The sequence below is a fragment of the Pleurodeles waltl genome, chromosome 3_1, assembly GCF_031143425.1.
Source record: "Pleurodeles waltl isolate 20211129_DDA chromosome 3_1, aPleWal1.hap1.20221129, whole genome shotgun sequence".
Taxonomy (NCBI): domain Eukaryota; kingdom Metazoa; phylum Chordata; class Amphibia; order Caudata; family Salamandridae; genus Pleurodeles; species Pleurodeles waltl.
The window spans coordinates 384,571,813-384,588,711 of record NC_090440.1 but is presented as its reverse complement, the minus strand read 5'-3'; the positions used below and the strand labels follow the sequence as shown (position 1 = coordinate 384,588,711).

At 41.6% G+C, this 16,899-nt stretch overlaps 1 protein-coding gene across 4 annotated transcripts in view; it reads right to left on the bottom strand.

The window, feature by feature from the left end:
- EFL1 (elongation factor like GTPase 1) overlaps positions 1 to 16,899 on the bottom strand; it is a 770,553-nt gene that overhangs the window by 244,919 nt on the left and 508,735 nt on the right. For all 4 annotated transcript variants that reach the window (XM_069222577.1, XM_069222575.1, XM_069222574.1 and 1 more), the window contains exon 16: positions 9,108 to 9,239. In XM_069222577.1, coding sequence (XP_069078678.1) covers positions 9,108 to 9,239 — 132 coding nt within the window. The remainder of the gene's footprint in view (positions 1 to 9,107; positions 9,240 to 16,899) is intronic.

The following is a 16,899-nucleotide window of genomic DNA, read 5'->3' as shown; positions in this document are numbered from 1 at the left end:
TAGTTTCACCACTTTCATAGCATGCCAACTGTGTAAGACTGGTGAAGAGCAAATAGGGAGAAAGTCACCTCAGTGATTATTGAATGTCTTTTTTGGGCTAAGGGAATCATGACTAAAGTGTCACAGCATGAAGGCTCAACATGGTGGATACTCTTTATTTCAGAGCTCTGCATTGACCACAGTAAAACCCTACACAATCCAACCCAAAGCTTTTGCAGGGGAGCTGCAGAAGCTCTGTGATGGGGTGGAGGATTCATGAGCCTCTGCCCTACCCTCCGAGACATCGTGCTTAGCCTGAGGAGTGCACAGAGATTTGCCTGTGGGACACCACCTATGATGGAATGCTGGACTCTGAGTATCAGTCGGAGGGCTAGGAGAGTGGCTCGTGGGTGCAGCCTAGTGTTCCGCGCAGGAGGGCAAACTGCCTGCAGCCTAAGAGACAGCTGGTGCCCCAAAGTAATCGACCCATGGTAAGGATGCATTCCCAGGCTTGTAGAGTACTCTCAGCCCACCAAGAGTGGAACAGGGGGAGCCCTAGTGATCATCCGATCCTTGAAAGTGGTGACAGACACATGGGAAACCCCCAATCAATGGACTGGATTGATTGAGGGAATAACAGGCCAAGCCCCTTCAAATTTAGACAAGCCTTAACACCATACCATACTGAAAATACCCAACTTGAGCCCTCTGGAGAAGAAAAGGACCATGGCCCAAGTGCCCTAACAAGGAAAAATCACTTGTTTATACAGAACCCTAGTAATAATCTCTCCAGACACTTTCCCACAAATTAGAGCAGCCTGGGGAAAAGATATTGGTAGCCTGGATGACGAAAATTAACTTTTGCACTCATGGCCCTGTGGGAGGCTGCCATCTCAAACAGATTTAGACTGCTTCAAAACAAGTATCTACTTATTGTATTCTTAACCCCTGAGTGGCTCTGGCACTTCCAACGGGTCCCAGGACAGGATTGCCTACGATGTTTTTTTTATTTTGGTAGTGGGTTTCCTCCATATAATCCTTTGTTGCATCTCTTTTGGGAGGAGATTTTTACAATACTTCAGGGTATACTGAAACAAACTTTAGACGCTAATCCAAAGCTAGTGCTATTGAACAACTTGAAGACAAAGCCTTTACAAGAGCTGAGAAGATCCTTTTGCGACTGGGGCTAACACCAGCTAAGCGAGAAATCGTTCAGTCATAGAGGCAGTAGACACTATCCTCAGCTTGACTCAGAGTGATTTTTATTTTCGTGTATGATTCTTGTTGATTGTTTAATCTGAAAACAAACAAAATTAAATAAAGAATGTATTTAAAGAAAGTGTCACAATTTAAGAGATTAGATATGCCTCACATTTAAGCAAACCAAGAGCTTCCAAAACCAATAGTTCTGGCCCTAGCAAGCCTGCAATGTTTTTTTTTATTTTATTTTAGTTTTTTTTGGTAAACATACCGATTTGCCTGTAAAAGCATAAACGTACAAAAAATTAATCTATAGGTAGCATACATATATTACAAACAAACAAGGTCCCAGATCCAAAATAAATTAAACAGCTGAAACTGGTCTACCAATCCTGACACTGGGGTAGACTTCTTTTCAGGTGGATGTGCACAAGAAAAACCTTGTCACTCACTGTGAAAGAGTCAATGTCGAAATTGTGCTGATCAACTGCTTCATGGTACATATGGCAGTGAGCAGAAGCAAAATGTGATTGCCACTTGAAAAGTGCACTGGATAAAGATGGCTGACCAAAAGTGTGTGTGTGTGAGCTTGTTCATGTGCGAGTGTGTATTTGTTCACCATAAAACCCAACAGATAAAGTGGCGTTATGGTTAACTTCAGTGATAAGACGTTAATGTGCACAAACTTCACTGAAAAAAAAGTTAAAGTCAGTTATAGTTACAAAGCATAACCTAAAAAACATCAGCAACTAATCATAACTTGGGCTCCCCTCCCAGCACTGCATATGACCTTATGTGGGCCATTACTCATGACATTAAATAATATCATTAATGACAACACTGATGATATCTTAAATGGCATCATTGATAACAGCATGGAGCAGTATCAATGTTCTGCCTTTTGTTGTTCGCAGAGAGGGTTAGTTGCAGAACTAGGACCTGTGCCCAACCATCTGTGAGTGACCAACCAATTTTGTGAATACACTTCAGCTGTGTGCAGCGGTGGTTGCATAGAGTCAGCGAACACTCTGGAGGCAGCCAGTCCCTGCTGCACATGACCTTCAGCTGTGTGCAACAGGGTTTGGATGTAGGGCCTGATCTACAGCCAGGCGCCAAGCCAAATACTTCACGGAAGTCCAACTCAAACTCCACAAGGCCTTTAGCTAAGAGCAACAAAGTTTGGCTGCAGGACCAGGCTTCTGGCCAGGTACTGTACCCAAGTTTTTTATCCATGCACAGTGGGTTGGGGTTGGCTGTATGGCCCGGCGCTCAGCCAGGACTGCCATGAAAATGTTTATGAGCAACCAACTCCACATGCATTCAGTCTCACACAGCAGGGTTTGGCCACATGGCCTAACCTATGGCTAAGGCCCTGAACACAATCCTTTGTGGGTAGCCAACACCCACTGCTAATGGACTTCTGAGCTTGGGTTGGCTATAGGATCTGCCTGTAAGCCAGGCCCTGTGTTTATTCCTTCACAGACAGTCAACCCTTGCTGCAAACAGCCATGGGCTTTTTTTTCCCTTGTTTAATAATTTGTTTCAGTCCTAATCTAACGTTATCAGCACTGTCATACAGGATGTTACCAGTAATGTCATCAATTAATTCATTTGGGATGCCACCAAGTGATGTTATCAATTAAGTAATTTTGGATATCACCAATGTCTTCACTTCAAATGTCATGAAGGATATCATATGTAAAGTAGTAAACAATGTATGACAGGTGTGCAAGATACGTTAGTTTACCTAACCATAACCTGTGGATTTCAGTGGTGTTTTTTTGTTTTTCACCAAACTGCACTTTAACTGTGTTTTTAAGTGAATTTCTGAGACTTTCTTTAAACCTACCTGTAGATCTTATCACTAAACCTAATTATAAGTTCTGTTTTTATAATAATCTTTTACAACCATTTGCTCCTTGTGCCTAAACTTCTATTACAGCAAATTCTCATCATACATGACCAAAGGTTGGCCACAGGGCCTGGCCTATGAACAAGTAGACATGGATTGCCAACCCTTACTCACATGAACTTTGGTGGTGTACAGCACCAGTTGATCATATGTCCTGGCCTACTGCCTTTGGCCGTGTACCGCAGGGTTGGCCACTGGAAAGGAAAGTCAACCATTCAGCTAGGCCTAACTGTGCGCCAAGCACACTGTGGAAGTCCAACACACATTGCACAAGAGTTAGACTGTGCATAGAAGGCACTCCCAAAGCGTTTGCCTAAGGCTATGTCCTGCACCCATCCTGCTGTGGGTAGCCAATGGCTGCTATGATTCTTCTTTTCGAAAAAGTAACTGAACCTTTATTTTTGGCTCTTTAACAGAACAATTTATTTTTATGTTGTTTTTTTACCTTAACCTTTTCTTTACATCCCCACATGGCTCATGCACCCTCATGTGTCCCAAATTATACAAAATACTAAAATCATTATGAATATTTTGGAGAACCTGAGGCTGGCAAGTGAGAGGCTAAAAATATGATAGTGCTCCAGTGACAATTAGCATACTCACAGCTTTGGCCTGGAATGAAAACACTATCACAATCAGCAAGTAGGCTTGGCACAAATGTTCACATTAAATGTATATGTTTATAGTTGAGTAAATAGTGGAAAATGCTTTAGGTGAACTGTTCCCGAATGGCATATCGCAAATCTGATATTAACAAACTATTAAAATCTGTAAACAGGCATTACAAGTAATTGGAGATTTTTGCCCAAATATTACCTCAGACCTGGCACTATATTGGGATGCCAGCTGTTCCCATCGATGGTTGTACTCAAGATGGCATTTAGGGGGTTATTACAACTTTGGAGGAGGTGTTAATCCGTCCCAAAAGTGACAGTAAAGTGATGGATATACCACCAGCCGTATTACGAGTTCCATAGGATATAATGGACTCGTAATACGGCTGGTGGTATATCCGTCACTTTACCGTCACTTTTGGGACGGATTAACACCTCCTCCAAAGTTGTAATAACCCCCTTAGTGTCTTAAAATTCAACAAAATGAAAATAATGCAGGGCTACAGCTATAGCAAGACAACCGCATAGCTTTTCATGAAATCAACTTAATTTGCCTCTTGTGGAACACTGCATCATCTCTGCCCCACTTGGCTAACTATCAGAAATACTTTACAATAAATTATAACAAGCATTTGCAATGCAACGGGTCTCGCATTTCTCCGAGTTAGAGCTATCAGCAGTTGTAAACTCCCAACTGGACCTTTCTTGCCTCATTGAATGGAGAAAAAAAAACGAGCGTGATTGAGCTGCTAAACAAGAAAGACTGCGCTGCGAAAAAAGAGAAAAAGTAGCCCACAAACCGGACGGAAAACAGCAAGTCTCTTTTTTTTTTCCAGTACTTGGTCGCTGCGTCAAGGAGGGCTAACCACCAGAAAAGGCATGACGTATGCATGCCTTCCACTAATGAAAGCAAGCAGATTTTAAAAGGCAAGCCCACGAACCAATGAAAGACACTGACGTGACATGGACGGGGCTCTGGGCCCTTTTCTAACTACTACAGTGTCTCGCAAGCGACACGCATACGCAAGCGCATGCTACGCAGGCTCGACCCTAAAAAAGATCACAAAGACTGAGAAGACAATAGCATTCCAAGGAAATAATAGTGCTTGTTTGCTGGTTAACACAAAATGTGTCTTAAGCAAAATGCATCTGGAAGCATACTGCTCTACCGTTTACTGCTGTAATGTCCTCCACTACTTTGACTTCCCTGCACAAACATATGTATAGATGGGGAAAACTGGTGTCATCCTGGCTAGGAAGAAAATTTCCAAAAGGGTTGCGTCTTTGCTCCTTGTCTTTCTAGGACTAGTTTTTAAGCAACTGCAGTTAAGTATTACACAGTTCTTATGGCCAATTAAAACAAAGATTTGATAAAAAGGCACACCTCTGGAAGGAGACATTGAAAGACATGCTATGACAGCCAGCACAAAGTATGTGATAAGGTGAGACAGCATGAGTTGAGTTACATAGTGTTGGGATGGGAACATCCACTGTAAATGAAGGGCAGGCGTGAACCCCTGCTTGGAATGCTCAACTGCTTGTGAAGTTGGTAACCTCACTTTTTGTAGTTCCCTCGTCCAGATCCTTAAGCTGCCATTCCGCATGTGTGTCAAGTACATGTATGTGAAGGGAGTGTGTGGCAGAAGTATGGTAGTAGAGTGGTGAGAGTCAGAGTACTGGAACGTATGGGATTTACTTTGGATGGCTCTGGGTTTGGCATGGCACGGGAGAGTGGATACAGCTTCCAGAGACAGTGGAAGTATAGTTGCTGCATACCAGCTGAAGTAACATAGGATGAGGCTTAGAAATTCAATGTGGACCTCTTCATCAAAGAGCCGCTTATTAGTTATTTCTGGGCGCTTCCATTTGGTAGATGGCAGGGATGAGGAATGGGACTTTGGTTTCTATTGTTCAAGGTGAGGAAGTATCCAGGCAGGGACTGGCCATTTGTCTGTCCCTTGTTACTGCCTCAGGAAAGCTAATGACAACCAGGTGCAGACATCTCACACTTCGTTGTGCTCTTTTTTTTGGATAGTCCTGCTTGGAGACAGCATCATTGCTGCCTGCAGTGAGAGCCATCACCTAGCACAAAGGATGTGTCAGAGGAATACCCAGAAAATGATATTTAAAAGAGAACCAATCCGAATAAGTTGAGAAACCTTAGAGTGGATACAAATCTCCTGTCTGGAAAATGTGTGTAAAAGTGGAATCCAAACCGCACCACTTTGTTCCTGTTGCAAGCTCTTTGTGGGCAAGAAGGGAGTGCTGTGCTAAGTACTCCAACGACTGCTTTGAACAAGACAACCAGCCTCCCACATGTAAGGTGATATCGACTGAAGTCTGCACTTTCTGATGGAGCGGAGGATATGCCATGAGACCAAAAGCCTGCCTGCCTTAAATGGGAAGGAGTGAGCCTGTTCCTGCAATAGTTGAGACCATCTAGGAATTAAAGTAAAGTGTGTTGTCGGCATGGGGCATAGCAAGAGGCTGTAAGGAAGTGAAGTCAGGAACAACCCATGGAAAGGGTCTCAGGTCTTCCTGAATGGTTCTGGTCATGAATGCTATCAAGACTTTTGCACATATTGAGCACTGTGTGAGATTGGCAGCCTGCTGAGAATGAGAGACAGGTGCAGCTGTTGTGGAAGCCCTATTCAGCCTTCACACCGTAACTGCTGAAGAAATCCATGAAATCCTGATCGTCCCAGAGGCTGTAACTGCCAAACGTGCTGTGGGATCAAGATCAGGCTGCAACTAGTGCATCCGCGAAACAGCCTAGGGAGGCTGTAATTGCTAAAGCTGAGGGCTGCCACAACAGTCACCATGCTAAGAAATGTCAAGCCGTCAAGTTCCAAGCAAGGCCCCTTCAGCTGTGTGCAGGGGTGGTTGTATACTGCCAGCAAACCCTATGGAGGCAGCCAATCCCTGCTGCACATGACCTTCAGCGGCGTGCAGCAGGGTTTGGATGTAGGGCCTGGCTGTATGTAGGGCCTGACCTACAGCCAGGCCCTGAGCCCAGTCCTTCACCGGAGTCCAACTCATACTCCACAAGGGCTTTAGCTAAGAGCAACAAAGTTTGGCTGCAGGACCAGGCTTTTGGCCAGGTATTGTGACCAAGTGCCGCATTGGGTGTAGGATTGCTGCATGAGTCCATCCCAAACCACTCTGGACTGCAGCAAGTGCACACAGGTAAGCGCTAGGCTTGTGAACTGTGAGAGAAAGAGAGACTGTGACACAGAACAAGTCTACTGAGAGAACTTAAGACTCTGAGTGAATCAACACCACAAGGTAAACTGAAACTGAACTTATGGATTCATCTATGTCTTGGGGGTGATATGAGAATTAGGTCCTTATTCTCACATTATATGAGAGGGATTATAGATGTTAAAGAATTTTGTCAGGGGGGGCGGATACTATAGGGTGTAGCACCTCAAGGAAGATTGCAAACGTGTGCATGTAGGTACGTAAGAGGGATGAAAGTAAATTATTTTAATTCAAAAGAAAAGCACTGACCTGTACAATACATTATTGTGTCTGTTGGTTGACTTGAGTTCTGAACTCTTGTCCCTCTTAGGCCAGGAGAAGCCTCTGACTACTTGTTCTCCTTACCCTGAAAGTCAAGTACAGAAAGGAGGTATTTGGTCCCTGTCTGCCCCGTTGCCTCTGAACGGCAAGATGAAGCATAAATTGCTTATTATCGCAATTCACTTCTGTAATACTGAACTAATGTAGGTTCATATTATAAGGTGTATGGTCACATCATACACATCTCCCTCGCACCACTCACAAGTAATCCAAGCTAACAGGGACGGAGAGTTCACAATAGGAAAGTGGGAAGTCTGCACCCATTAGAACAGATGGTTGAGCAGTGCAAAGGGTCCAAAAATGGTCCGCCAACCTTATGGAATCTTATGAATTAAACATTGTATCACTAATGCAAAAGTCTGTAAAATAAGGATCATGGGCACAAAGCAACAGAAACATCCTTTGCATTGCCTTTTACAAATAAAACAGAGTCAATGTTATAGAAAGCCCTTGAGTCTGCAGGAGACTAGGATACTGTAACACATGTATGGGTGGGAGTTTGACCTAGTGATGGAAATAACAGATATATATTTGTAAGCCATCTAGGAAAGAGGACATATATAGTTCACTTCTGTCCAGAATATATGGTATCTACCACTGGTTAGGCTGGGTAAGAGATATCAGAGGCATTGGTGGCAGCCACTTGGGGGAGGAAACGTTACACATCCAGAGTAATATGAAACAATACTCACTTGTTTTAGAATTAAATAGTGTTGCTATTAAAAATCGTAGAAGAATCTGCCTTTCGCACAACTCTGGCGGCGGCCTCAGCAATTTATAATACTTACACACAATTGATACCAATCAGCACTTTTGTTTGTCCTGTGGTACCACTTAAAGGTACCTTGATACCACTGGTGTCAGAGAATAAGAAGGCAGTGAAAGAAACCGATAACAAACAGTTCTTGCTATTAGCACTACACCTCATAACCACACAGGATGCTTTTTAGGATCAGCAGTCAAGCCTGTGACAAAGGGTCAAAGGATGTGTGATGTCATAATCTCTACACCATGGATTTTGGTGAAACAACATATCTAGGTGGATCACTGTTTGAATAAAGAATGGCCTATTGCTGCCCTGAAAATGTCAGCACGCAGTTAAAATTCAATTCAGAAAAAGTGCATTTGAATATGGTTCCTGCTTCTCAATTATTTATTTGATACTAGTAAGGGCTCCTTCCTCGAGAATGATTAAACTTTTGCTGTGTTTGAATGCCTCTATAGGGTCCAAATGCAGCAATTTGTCTGATTATGTCTAATAATGGCTCTTGCGTTCCCCTTTGTTCCTTGACTTCAATGTGTGTAACGTGAAATGAAGTGGAAAAGTGGATTGTTTTGTATTTAGCGATAGCTGACTGGTATTAGTGATAGGGTGGATGACAACCACCCATTCACGGTGATGCTGCAGATTATAATACTGCACAGTTGATGTGATGGAACATCAGACGTTAATTACATTTAAAATTATGATAACTTCCTTTACAAAGCAAGTCTTCACTCCTCAAATATATTTTTTGCTCCTATTTTTTTTATTTTTTTTTAAATTACCCTATCAGACCCTTGCCTTCTTTACCTCTATACATCCCTTAACACAAAATTCTCTCTTCACCTCAGGAGTAAAGGCACATGTGAAGTAAAAGCTGAGGAATAAAGGCTATGCAAAATAAAAACTGTGGAGTAAATGTTAAATACCACTTGATGCTCTTTTCTTGAACACTGCTTAATATTTTTTAAAGTACAGTTCATTAAATCTCTTATGAGATAATACACTATTTTAACTAGAAGATAAATAGGAGAGAGTAAAAAATAATGAAACATACTTGCATGCTTTGGTTCAACAGCAACCCGCACAATGGGCGTCGCTTCAAAGTTAAGTGGTATAAAAGGTGGACAGGCTAGGGAGGTTGACAATGTTGCTGACTTCAAGACATAATCTTCCAAGCCTGCAATACCTGAGAACATGTCAAAGAAAGGAAAAAAAAAATGAGTGACATTATAATTTAATTGCACAGACAAGACTCACACTCAATCAGTACACAATTCTTAGTAGCGTTACTATTTTATAAATAAAGGCAACTACTACTGCCTTCTAATGATACATTATGGGCATCATTACGACCCTAGCGGTTGCAATGGCAGTCGGACAGTCCCCAATGTGGCGGTCCTACCGCCATATTCCAACTGTGGCGGTAGGGCCACGGCTGGACTGACAGTTTTCCTCTACAGGAGGGACTGACAGTGATGGTGGTCCTAATCCACCCTGGGAATTACGACCCCCTTCTCTGCTAGCGGTTACATGGCAGTAGCACCGCCATGTAACTGCTGGCGGAGATGGTGTGGGGGCCCTAGCAGGTGTCGGGCCCTAGCACTGCCTATGCACTTGGCATGGGCAGTGCAGGGCCCCCCCTGGCCAGCCTCGTCGCAAAGTTCACTGTCTTCGCACTACAGCATTGCCGCCTGCACTATTATGAGCCGGCATCAATGTTGTAGGCCGTTTCCTGCTGGGCCAGTGGGCGGTCTGCCTGCTGATCCAGGAGGAAACTCTTAATGGGGCCCGCAGGAAGGCGACCGCACTGGCGGCAACCTGACTGTCGGGACTTTGGCGGATGGCCTTTTCCATCCGCTGAAGTCATAATCGACCCCAGTAACTGTTTAAAAAAAAAAAAAGATCTTTTGTGTGCTCTTTACACGCAGCAATAAATAGCTACCATAACCAAAATTGCTGTAATATTACTGATACCGTATCGAGTGCAGTATATTCTGGCAGTGAGGGTCAGTAAAAACTAAATAAAATGCCCCCCCCCACAGCATGGGAACGTACTCCCATGGTGTGGGGGTCATTATTTTTCTTTCAAAAACAAACTCATGCTTTGGGAGTTTGTTTAAAAAAAATAAAAACATAGGAAAGGTTTGACAGCCTGCAGTGATGTGTGACAGAGCCAAGGATGGGTGGCATATGTAAAGTCCTCTGTTACTGTGTCTGCCTTTACTCCATCTGCCAAACCCTAAATCAGGCCCTCTGTCTAGTGTAGCACAGTGGTGACAAATAATAGTTTGAAATACGACCACAAGCCATCATCTTTTGGGTGCTTGACTGCCTGGAAATCTGAGACTGGCACAGGTTTGAAGAATACTACTGCCTAGGTTTGTGAATTCCAAAAAGTAGTACCTCTCATTGAAATCAAGGTAACCAGAAAAACCAACATGGAGATAGCAGACCTGATACCAGTACCAGAACCAGACCCCAACTAACAAGCCAGAAAAGCATTTATGTGGGGGTGGGGTGTCAAATGCCATAGACCTGTTCCTTCCTGAAGCTACGCCCCTCAACACAAGCTGGTCTTTTAGTTTTAGCTTTCTTCACTCTAACAGGAGGATTTCACTGTTTGTCTTGTGAGTTACCATTTTCACCTACATCAGCTTCCTTGCTTTTCACCTTCTTCTTTATGGCTACAAAGTCTGGACTGGTGCAGTGCTGCTCATTGGAGAACCAGGGGATGAAACCTGCTTGGCAATGAGAATTCAAGGCTACGCTGCTTTTTGGTAGGTTTTGCTGTGCTTTCAAGGAAAATTTATTTTTCTTATTCTTATCATCAATATTGTTAACAGCTACCAACCAGTCACCTGAAGTCCCATATTGCAGCCTTCTGCATTCTTTTCACAAACCACAGCTTTCACAGGCATTAGTCAAACTGATGCACCATTACAAGTCAACAAAAATAAACAAAAGCCCAGGACTGGAGTACGAGATGCCAGCTGACACGGAGCATCTAGTAATTTGAATCACAACTGATTAGGATCGTCGTCATTGCACTTTTACATATTTGTGAGCCCAGGAGACGTGTACTGCCAGCACGGCTCGATTAACCATTAAGCAAACTAAGCACGTGCTTCGAGCATCATGGGATGGAGGCACCACAGAAAATTTCCATTGCTGGATTTACCATGGACCATATGGTGCAAAAGTGCAAGTTGTGCAGCTAAACCAGGTTCCGCAAAAAGGGGCTCCCACAAAAAAAAAAAATAATAATAATATATATATATATATATGCATACAATAATAAATAATACAATTGTAATAACAGAGGTTAATTATATACATCAATTTCGGGAACACAGGAAAATTAGATTCTGCCTCGACCAGCCGGTGGAAAATTCTTAAAGGATGTATTGGAAATGAAAGTGTCTTTAAATCCCACATGCTATGGCAACAGTAGCAATTTTGAAATCTTTCTTTAAAATTTTAGAAGCATAAAAATGTATGGCTGAAGACCAGTCACAAAAGGGGGGCACAAGAAGAGAAGCAAATAATATTGCAAATAAGATACAAGAACTAGAATTTGTTTTTGTGGTGAATTTTTGGGATGAGATTTTTCAAAATTGTCAGAGTAAGCCAAGTTCTACAGAATGAGTATGTGAACATGTGCAGATCTGTATGGATTATTACCTGACCAACTGTGCACTTCACGGGATGAATTTGAAAGATATGAAGCAGCTACAAAGGAAATGCTGCCAGATGTTGATTGCAAGGTAGCTCAAACTCGCAAATGAGAAAGAAGCTATCCAATGACTGAGATGGTACACCAGAAGTATATCTGAGTGCAAGAGATACATTTTGTGTCTCCATCTTTTACACGATTGTTGACAAACTTGAAAATGAGTTGAGAAGAGCAGAGATATACAAAGAAGTAGCAGAGAGATTTTCTTTTCTAAGTGATGTGCCGCATAGTGTCACTTAATCATCTACAGAAAATGAAAGGTATTCTCAATGCTGTCAAAAGCGGATTGATTTACCCAGAGGACTTGAACACTAATTTCTCAGCTGAGCTTCAGCAGTTTCACTTATATGTGTGTCATAAGTTCGGTTCAACAAAAAATGTAAAAACAAGATTCAGTCATGCTGAACTTTATAAAAATATTTGTAGAAAATATTGAGTTTGCCTTTCAAATGTAGACATTTGCTTTCGTGTATTTTTAACATCAATGGTCACAAATTGCTCAGATGAGCGTTCATTTTCTAAGTTGAAGATTATTAAAATTCCAACAGAACAACTATGCAACAAGGCACGCTGGAGGCCTTTTCTCTACTAAGTATAAAAGCATAATTGTGTAATGTAAGATTAGTTTTGAGGAACTGATCAAAGATTTTGAAATTAGAAAAAGTATAAGAAAACTTTTCAAATATAAAGTGGAAGTATACAAAATCAAACATTTTCCATCTTACTTTAAGTTTTGTTTTATTTTTTAAAAAAATCTTTTATTTTACGGTTTATTATTGTTTATATTTTTAATCAGATATCAATGGGGGCACCAAAATCTTTTCAGTGCCGAGGGTCTCTAAAGGTCTTAATCCGGCCCCGACTGCAAGCCACTCCTCCTTATGCAGGTATTCTTTACAACATCCTTTGAGTATCTCACCGTCAGTCCTCAAGAAGAAATACACCTGTTCAAAATGCTTGGTTAACTGTAAGTTGTGTCTGGTACAGTGAATGATCAATGGCCATAGAAAAGAGCCAGTTTTGATGATTGATCGTCAGCAACTCAACATACCCTAGTATCTGTGGTTAGAAAGGCTATACCTCTACAAGGCAGGAGAAGAAAATGTGTCACTGGCATAGGACGCAAAGTGAAACTCTGTTTCCAGTACCTAAGTCTGCCTCTACACATCTTGTGAGACTCTCACGTCAGGTGTGGTACAACGGTTCTCTTTGAATAGCTTCCGGTGAAGTGAACCACAGTGTAGTACCAGATTAAAGAAAACTGTCTTCATTAATTGCTGATTCATTAAAAGTGACCTTTAGGGTTCAAATACTACATGTTTATATAATTAAGAGTAGCTCTTTGCAGACCAGTAGGCAGTGGATCACTTCGGAAACAAAGAAGATGTTGGAGTTGCACCTCCAACTGCTGGCTTGAGTGATAAATATGCTGCTTTGTGCACGAGGGGATATGCAGCCTCATTTGACTGAAAGTGATATATGAATGGTATCGTTCAAATGGTTGAGAAAGTGATGGCCAGAGTGAGTGGGCATTCCTTTAAAAATCGGCCCCCTAACCATTCTTTTCATTCATGATCTCTATTCTATTATAAGATTTCGAAGACCATACCAATGGTTTTAGCATGGTATGCAATCCATTTAACATAAATAATAATTAGCCTTCAAAAGCGCTGGGACTTATTTTAGTCAAAACACGCATATAAAACAGTACAAATACCTTTCCATTTTTACCAACAGAACATAAAGGGGATCCATCAATGGTTGAGTCTTAGGAGAGTTTGTGTTCTCCACATTGGGGATAAATTACACTACAATACTACAATTCTGAGATGCTGTAGCTTATCGAGGTCACCTGATCCACACTTTCCTTGTTCTAAACAGTCAGACAGACTTTACCCCTTAATGGTGACAACAGCCATAATAGCATTTTTATTAATTAGAAAAGTAATTAAGATGATACAATAAATAGTCATCCCATCCCTGTGTTTCATAGTTGCTCCCACATATGCAGGCAATCCTGACACTTAGGATGTGTGCCAGGACACACAGTCGATTTCTACATAACCCCATCCAACATGTTCACAAAGGACCTTGAAGACACATCAAATCAGAGATTAATCAACTCAGGAAAGGGAGCATTTCTAGAGGGCAGTGAAGGTGTCATTAAGTGGCAGGACTCTCTCCGAGAGCCATTAACCGCCCCTTCCATGAACAATAAAATTCATATCTAGCATTTTGAAAGAAAAAAGAAATGACAAATAGATTGCCCTTGGTCAGAATGACACAAGCTAAACGATAGTGTGTAGCTTTAGGGCATACATTACACTTTCCCCAGGGGCTGCGTTAATCTAAATTGGTAGCTCTTAGCACCTATATGCCACACTAACCTGGGCGAGACAACACGCAGCTAGAAAAGAAATCCAGGGTCACTACAACCTAAAGTTGCTTTATGTACATCAGTTCTTTCTATTGTGAAGCTTTTATTTATAATGTCAGACTATCCCATTTAGTAAAGTTTAATACATGTATATATGTGCACAGAGATAATTGCAGAGCATAAGAAAAAGATATTGGAGTTTTGTACTTAAATTCACAAGTTAAGGACAAAGAAGTATCTGCTGATGTATAATTCTTAAAGGGGAATTGACTGTGTCTGAAAAATGTTTACATTTCTGTTATTTGAGAAAGAAACTCAGTCTATGAAACTAGAATAAATATACAAAAACTGCTTTTTAGAATACATATTAGCATAGTTATTAGAGTTCAAAGTAATTGACATTCTTACTACCAAATTTAGTGGTCCCCAGTGTATCTACCTCAGAAGCACGAAATGGTGTATTGGCTCCAGTTGGTGCTGGAAATCATGACTCGCAGATACGAACAGATATCAGCAGCGAGTGTTTAAAAGACTGAACCATATGGCCCCTGGATCCACAACTGTACATTAATAAACATACTCAAAACTAGACACAAATAAATATCATGTGTCATGCTGAAAGGTAACAATATTTGGAAACCCTTGTATGCTTGACTAATGTGAAACTTAGAGACAAATGGGGTGAGCATTAATTTAAGTGGAGATTCACGGTGCAGCTACAGTCCAAATGTTCAAACTGTGATTTGCACCATTTGTACTTATCGCTTTGGGAAATTAATAATCTATTAGTGACACATGGTAGGCCACAGCATAAAAAATAATGCACCTAACAGGTAAAACCTGATCTATTACACATCGAGAATATCGTGTTATCCTTACTGGCGTAGAAGATAGAGAGTAAATAGAACTGGGGTCATGAGAAGGGACTGCTCAGCACACCCACAAGTTTTGCTGGGGCAGCAGCAGCTTTGTGACCAAGGGAAAGGAAATTTTCTTTCTGGAAGCAGGCGATTTTAAATGTTTTCCCCTGTTTGCCTGCAGATATTGAATCAGCAGTGTACCTAGGCCCTCTCTCCCAACCGCCGGATAAAGCCTTTTCCGTCTGCCCATCGCTCCATGATCCTAGTAAAGACATGCTCAGGCACTGGTCCGGCCTAGGGCTAGAGGTTCTATCCTGTGAAGGCTTATCCACTGGTAGGCTTGAGCGAGCCTGGAACTTGAGCGAAGGTAGGGCAGGAAACGCTGCACATTTGAAAAAGCCCGACTTCCTGCCAGCAGTGAGCAAATGGTTCCTTGGTCATGTGCCCACTGGGCCCTTCTCTTTGCTTTCTTATAAACATCGTTTTATCCTGCAGTTGTCTGCCATGGCTACAAGGTGTTGTTAACCCTCTGTTACAGGTGTTGAAAAGATGTTTTACTATCCTAAGCACCAACACCAAAAGCAGATCTGCTTCAAATTGTGTAGTTGTCTCTCCCCAGAATCAAAAGGCGTGAGAATTGTAATTGAGAGACACCCACTTCTATGCTTTAGTAATTTCAATTGCATTGCTGTGGTCATCTTGTGGAAAATCCAATTTTCATACTTTCTAAGAATGACTGCAAGTTGTATCATGCCATGTTGCATCACGCAGCGTAGAGGACAGGCTATCTTGAAAGACTCAAAATGTTCTTCTCTATATATTCAAGATAGATGCCATGTCGTTCCAAAAACATGCAGTCATCTTGTAAATATAAGAAATGCATTTTTAAAAAGCCCAATTGCTTTTATAGACATGGACTTGTCCATAAATTCTAAAAGCAGCTGGCTTTGTCAAAGCCAACAGAAGTGGCCATGGAGGAGCGGGCAGTAGAGAGAAACCCACGGACGAGGGGTGGGAGAAGGACAGAAAGGAAGAGAAAGGTGACATGTAGAAAAAGCGAGAGCAACACCAAGACACATAGGTCAGAATCAATCATTTGGAGGAAGGATGGATGGAAACGATAAAAATGGAATGGAAGAGGTTGGGTAAGCAAGACTAAGAGTGCAAGCTTGCTCTACGTGCAAAGAAAAAAGAGCAGGAGATGTACTCCAATAGAGCGCTAAATGAGAAATAAAAAAGAGAAAAAAAATAGAAATAATTTCATGTTATTAGAAGTGGAAGGATACAAGTCAGTCGATCTAAAGTGAGGGTAAATATGACATGCACCAGAGTTGGGACAAACACAAGAATTGGGTGGAAAATTATTCAATAAAGAGAAGAGAAACTGATATTTAGTAGAAAGCCTTCCAATCATAAGAAAGGGGATGACCCCAACACCATTCGATGTAATACCATATGCATGCCGTGCCGCCTGTGATATACTGCTTAAGCTGCCTGTAAAAAGAGTGCAAAAATGTGGCTAAAGTATATTCAAAAACGGTATTGAGGCAGATTCTCTCCTGAATAGAAATGTTAGAATATAGACTGCGTGAAAAAAGCTACAAATTAATTAGTACCATGTCTGTGAGTGGGTATGACAGACAATAATGCAGGCTAAGCACCTTAATTTGACAGCTTTAAAACCAAAAGTGTTCGGCACATATAAACTCTTTTCAAAAGAGTGAAAGGCATTTGAATGTATTTATTGTGCAATACGCCTCAATTTAAACAAGCATTTAAAATGCACTAGGGTCTCACATTTGTCGGAGTTACAGCTGTTCGCAGTTGTAAACTCCCAACCGGATTTTTCTTCCATTAAAAGAAAAAAACAGCACGA